Source organism: Grammomys surdaster, unplaced genomic scaffold (assembly GCF_004785775.1).
Source record: "Grammomys surdaster isolate TR1022 unplaced genomic scaffold, NIH_TR_1.0 201, whole genome shotgun sequence".
Taxonomy (NCBI): domain Eukaryota; kingdom Metazoa; phylum Chordata; class Mammalia; order Rodentia; family Muridae; genus Grammomys; species Grammomys surdaster.
The window spans coordinates 8,479,587-8,485,586 of record NW_021604646.1 but is presented as its reverse complement, the minus strand read 5'-3'; the positions used below and the strand labels follow the sequence as shown (position 1 = coordinate 8,485,586).

The window sequence follows — 6,000 nt, the reverse complement described above, 5'->3', positions numbered from 1 at the left end:
AGAGAACCTCTCAGGCTCATTCTGAAGCAGGGCACACAGACCTACCTCCCAACCCCAAGTCCTGCATACCTGTTCCCTCCCTCCTCCCTCCTCTGAGACAGAAACAGGTAAGAGCTTGCTGCTGTTGGCTGTTCATGGCCCGGGAACTGTTGTATGCCTGTTGTTAGGGGGGTGGGAAGGCACACTGGATAAAGAAGAAGTACTGAGCAGCACCTTAGACTGGCTGGAAATAGCTTCACAGTCAAAAGCTACAACTGTATGTGCAAACAGCAGCACCTTGGTGGAGGAGCGCACAGCCGTAACATGTAGGCATGTCCCACTAGTTTGCAGTCTAAGGCTTCCAGAAACTGCTAGGCATTAGTCATCTCTTTAACACAGCTATCAGCAGTTATAGTTTCTGGCTATGATTCAGTAAGTTTGCTTCTCTAACATTCAGAATCTTAAACTAAATCTTTTATTTCAAAAACAAATCAAAACAATTTTTCAGGGAGAGAAGGTGGGCAGAAGACGGACATGTCCTCATTATAGCTCCTTCCACCCTGCAGGCTGGATGGAGAGAGAACATGGAAGAGTGTCACCTCAAGGGCTGTAGTTGGCTCATAGCCTCGTGGGTGTGGCTTGCAATCTTTACTTAAACCACACAACATCCAGGAAGGGTTAGTTCTAGGGGACAGCTCCATGTCACCGGCTAATCAGCCCCTTTCTCTATGCCCACACACAACATGGTAGAACCAAGCAACCCATTCATCTACAACAGAATATGAAGTTAATGCTGCCCTTGCTTCCTGTGCTGCTAAGTGAGGAGAGAAACAAGACAGCAACAAGGGACACCGAACCCTTGCAAGCCATCTGGTGCCTGTCCTTGCCCTGTCAGTGACATTTCTGAGATTAGCCTGAACCCTGACTCCTCATATCAACAGGATAGGTTTGGTCATCTGCACTGCAGTATAGAGAAATCAAGCTGAGTTTGAGCCACAAGTGGACCGTGACACATTTCTGAGTTAAGTTAAAATGTCACATGTGCACAGGAAGCAGGTAAGTAAGTTTTTTGAGGGAGGTGACGCCAAGGCAGAACTGGCATCTAACCCTCTGAGGAGATGCTCCCTGTGGTAATGTCAGGAGCTAGGGTGCCTCAAGGAAGGTGTTGGTTCGGAAGATGGAGGAGACAATCTTCCCCGTAGCATTGATAGTGCCTTCGCTGTCTGAACTGGATTCGGAGTCACTGCTCCCAGAGTAGGCACCCAAGCCGGGAAGGATGCCGATGCATACAGCAGCAGACGGGCAGTGGATGGAGGGAGGTCCACTCAGAGAAGAGCTTCCAAGAGACATGCAGGATGGGGCCTCTGCAAAAGGAGGACAGGAAGTTAGCCATCACCCTTCCTAATCCTGAAGGGTCATCCTCAGCCTGAACACATTGGAGCTTTCTACAAAAAAGCCCCAGTGCTGCAGTACAACTCTATGCCATCTTGGGAGACTCTGGACATCTTTGTGTCACAGTCAAAGCTGACAGAGAATACACAGTTGGGACTTGAAAGACTGCCCACACTCTCTTGCCACCCACTAGTTCTGAGATGGGGAACAAATCTTGTAGTCACCTATCATAGTTTGATTCCTTCACAAGTCATGGTATTACAGCAAGTGGGACTCAGATCTGATATCTTCCTTAGCTACTCTTGTGGCCCTCAACAGGAGGCTAGATTAAGAGACCACCTGTGAACAATACTAACAATTCTGTGATGGCACACATAAGAAACCAGTAACCAACTAGCAGACATTGGCCATGCAGCTAAGCTCTTTATTAAGGCAATTTTCTCACCACTTGGAGAGGAGCACCTCAGAAACTGATTTCACTGCTTTTACTTTTTATTTATTTTATGCTGAGAGCCCTTGAAGGAAACATTTTACAACAATGGCACCGAGTATCTGGGCTCTTTTCTTCCCAGGCTATGCAGTGACTCTGCAACTCCAAAGACAAAGGCCTTCATCGACAACACGCAGAATGACAACAGACTACAAGCACATACTGTGCTCTTGAAGAGGATCTGAGTTCAGTTCCCAGCACTATGTCAGCTAGATCACAACCTGTAATTACCTTTAACTCCTGCTTAGAGGGCCTGGAAGCCTTCTGATGGCCTTCATGGCACTGCATTCATGCACACACACACCCCCACACACATAGATACATAAATACATAATTAAGAACCAAAATGTTTTAAAAAGTCAAACCTAAACTGAGAATGGCACTCCATTCTTTCTTCCCTCTGAATGTTTCCAGCCTCATTTAATCACTGTAACAACTTGTCTGTGGGTGTTCTCTCTGCTTACTGATGAGAGGAGTCAAGTAAGTTGTAAGAATACAGGCTAGAGTATAAAACACTAAACTAAATCTGCACCAGAAGATGTTGTACTAAAGTGATGCCAAAGGTCAGAGTTCATAAGTCACTGTCTGGGCCCGACAAGGACGTTCCTCTTTGGGGATTACCTTCTAGGAATCAAATCCCCACTTGTGCAGATACCTCAAGAGAATACAGAAGGGACACTGAATCCAGAGCTATACTGAGGAGCTAAGGTCATCAGTTTTCTCGGACACAGATTCAGCTAAGGGTGTCTGCTTCTCTCTAGCAGGGAAGGGAGAAACTGTTGGAGGGAAGTGTGCTCCGAATCTCAAAAGGAAAAATGAGCAGCAGCATCTGGGAGTCAGCAGTCAGTGCTAAGAGGCAGTGGTGAAGAACGTTCGCAACAATTATCACAACACTAACAACTTTTAAGATGTGAAGAGCTCTTCTAATCTGTTTTTTAAAAAGCTGTGAAATGATTCTGTGGTAGGCACTTGCCTAGCCAGTTAGGGCTCTGGGTTTAAATTAATCCCCTACACTGAGGGAGGGAGGGAGGGAGGGAGGGAGGGAGGGAGGGAGGGAGGGAGGGAAGGAAGGAAGGAAGGAAGGAAGGAAGGAAGGAAGGAAGGAAGGATCGATCAACCAAAAACCACGAAGAGCAGGGTATGGCAGTGCACAGCTCTAATCCCAACACTTGGGAGGCAAGGACAGGAAGATCTGCAAGTTCAACACTAGCCAGGGCTACAAAAGAGAGAGTCTGTAGTGGTGGTGGTAGGCACCCTGAGATGTAGATCAGTTATACTGGAGTTTTTTTTGTCTAGTACGGTATGAAGTCCTGAGTTTGATTCTCAGCACTGCAAAAACTTGGCATGGTAATTGTGCTTCATAGTATTATGTCAACTTGACACAAGCTAGAGTTATTTTGAAAGAAACCTTAACTGAGAAAATGCCTTCCTCCATAAGATCTAGCTGTAGAAGCCAGGCAGTGGTGGCACATACCTTTAATTTCAGCACTTGGGAGGCAGAAGCAGGCAGATTTCTGAGTTCGAAGCCAGCCTGGTCTACAGAGTGAGTTCCAGGACAGCCAGGGCTACACAGAGAAACCCTGTCTCAAAAAACAAACAAAAAACCAACCAACCAACAACAACAAAAATCTAGCTGTAGAGCATTTTCTTAGCGATTGGGCCCAGCCCATTGTGAGTGGTCCCACCTCTGAGCTGGTGGTCGTGGGTTCTATAAGAAAGCAGGCTGAGCAAGCCAGTAGCATCACCCCTCAATGGCTCCTATATCAGCTCCTGCCCCCAGGTTCCTGCTCTGCTTGAGTTCCTGCCCTCAGTGCTTTTGATGATGACTATTATATGGAAGATTAAGCCAAATAAACCCTTTCCTCTCCATTTGCTTTTTGTTATGGTATTTCATCATAGCATGCCTATAATCCCAGCACGTGAAAAATAGAGGCAGGAAGATTAGAAGCTGAAAGTTATCCTTGGCTACATAGTGAATTTGAGGCTAGCTTAGCCTATATAAGACCTCGTCTTTTTTAAAATAAGAGACACAGATGACAGGAGCAGTTGGCAAACAATAAAACAGGAGTTCTAAACACAGGAACAGAAACAATGTATTAGGAAGGAGTGAGTGAGGAACTCTCAAGGAAATATAGCAATGTCCTCCAAACTTAGCCAACTGTTGCAGACCATGGTCCTCGGAGCAAAATCTCCACCACCTTCATCAGATAAGCTGTGGCTGCTTGCAGGAGACCATCCCAATCAGGCCTGCTGACTGCTTACTTCCCTCAGAGCAGGCAAAGGTGGGAGGGTCATCGGACCTCTCTTCCTAAAGGTAAAGGGTTCTTTTCAGACCCAGAGCACTATGCCAAGGCTTTCCCTGAAGAAGCCCCAGGGTAACAAACCAATCCAAATACTCACAGAAAGACTGTGTTCATCCTTGTGTTACACAAGGAAAGTCCAGCCATTCTTCCCAGCCATATATAATTCCGCCCTAATTGTGCCGGGGTAGTGCTGGGGTATTTTGGAAGGTCCTAAAGGCTAACTGAGGGTAGCTCTATCTATGCAGGTAAGGGAAGCAAGTCATCACCCATGCTGGGTGAACACCCCCAGTCTTCCTGCAGTAACCTCTCAACCATGATCTGTACGTATGTTCAATAAACACACTGGTTCTTCAGGGTAAATTCTGGGAGAATCGGACTTTGGTTTGTTGTTGAGGCCTTCTAAGAAAGGGGCAAATGTTTACATTCTTGCAGGAAGGACTTCTCACAGTATCAGTGGTGTTCCTGAGATCTGTGCAGGAGCAAAATGAGCTGTCTACAGAAGCTGTGCTCGTGACTGTCAGTTTGGCACAAACCAAGTCACTTGAGGACAAACTTTTTGCCCTCATCAGACTGACCTTCGGGCCTATCTGTGGAGCATTTTCTTAACTACTGATAGATGTAGGAGGGCCCAGCCCACTGTAGTCACTGCCACCCTTGGGCAGGTGGTCCTGAGTTCTCTAAGATACAAGCATAGCAAGCCATGGCCAGCAAGCCAGTAAGCAGAACTCTTCCATGGCTGCTACTGAGTTCCTGCCCTGACTTCCTATAGCAATGGACTTAGAACTGGAAGTGTAAGATAAACCTTGTCCTCATCCAAGTTGGTTTGGTTGGGAGTTTGTTATAGCAACAGAGAAGCAAACTAGGACAGTAGGCAAGAGGCAAAGAATGAAGAATGTTGGGCTTTACTCTTTGTAGCTGGGGCTATAACTCAAGTGTATTCAACGTAGAGTGCTACCCTAGTATACACACAGCTCTGGGTTCCATCATCAGGACTATGGGGGACAAAGGAAGGAAACAATAATGAGTCCCTGTCCTCACTGGAAATGAATGGTCTCTAAGACATGCTCAATGAAAAAGGTGAGAAGCAGGACAACAAATGTAATTTGGGGAGAATCAGGAACATGCTCAGGCACATATATCACAAAGCCTGAAAAAACAAAAGCAAAACCACAAAAAACTGGTAGCAGTATATGGTCTGGGAAGAAACTGATGATTAGTAAGCAGGGGAGACTTGCTTTTTTATTGTAATCTTTTCATCCCCTTTCTAAATAATTATATACATATATTTCTGACTCAGAATATTGTTTTTAAAAGGGCAAATGTAAAAATTCAAAGAGCATTCTGGCCATTTCAATCGAGCAGAATCGTCCCAGCCATCTTTCTCACCCCCACAGTATCCTTCCAATAAAGGAAGAGTGCAGCAGAAGCCTCAACACTTGGTGAAGGAACAGGGTGCCCACTCCACATAGAACTCTTGAGAAGTGACCCCCAACCACCACCATGGGACACACTGGGTATGGCATAAAGTAGGCCAGAATTTATGATAGGAGTTATTGGCATTCTACAGTTTCCTTGTAAACAGCTAATTTGAGGGAGGGTGGGTGATGGTAAAAATCTGATGGTTTTAATATTTGAGACATGACAAGAAGTTATTTCATTCCTTGAGTGTTTGTTGTGTTAATACGCACCCCACAGAATGCTTTCAGAAGCAGAAAATAAAAGACTCAAGTTCAGAGTGCTAGGAGGGCTGTAGTTAGCCTATGGGAGGACAGCACTGAGTACAGAGCTGCCACAGGAACCGGGGCCATTGTGACCCTGAATCACTTAAGTGAAACA

At 45.8% G+C, this 6,000-nt stretch overlaps 1 protein-coding gene across 3 annotated transcripts in view; it reads right to left on the bottom strand.

Moving 5' to 3' along the window:
- Positions 1–431: 431 nt before the first annotated feature.
- The window catches only part of Fam192a (family with sequence similarity 192 member A), a 30,088-nt gene continuing 24,519 nt past the window's right edge, over positions 432–6,000 (bottom strand). For all 3 annotated transcript variants that reach the window (XM_028770446.1, XM_028770448.1, XM_028770447.1), the window contains one exon: positions 432–1,343. In XM_028770446.1, the coding sequence (XP_028626279.1) occupies positions 1,123–1,343 (221 nt within the window). In that variant the 3' untranslated portion in view covers positions 432–1,122. The remainder of the gene's footprint in view (positions 1,344–6,000) is intronic.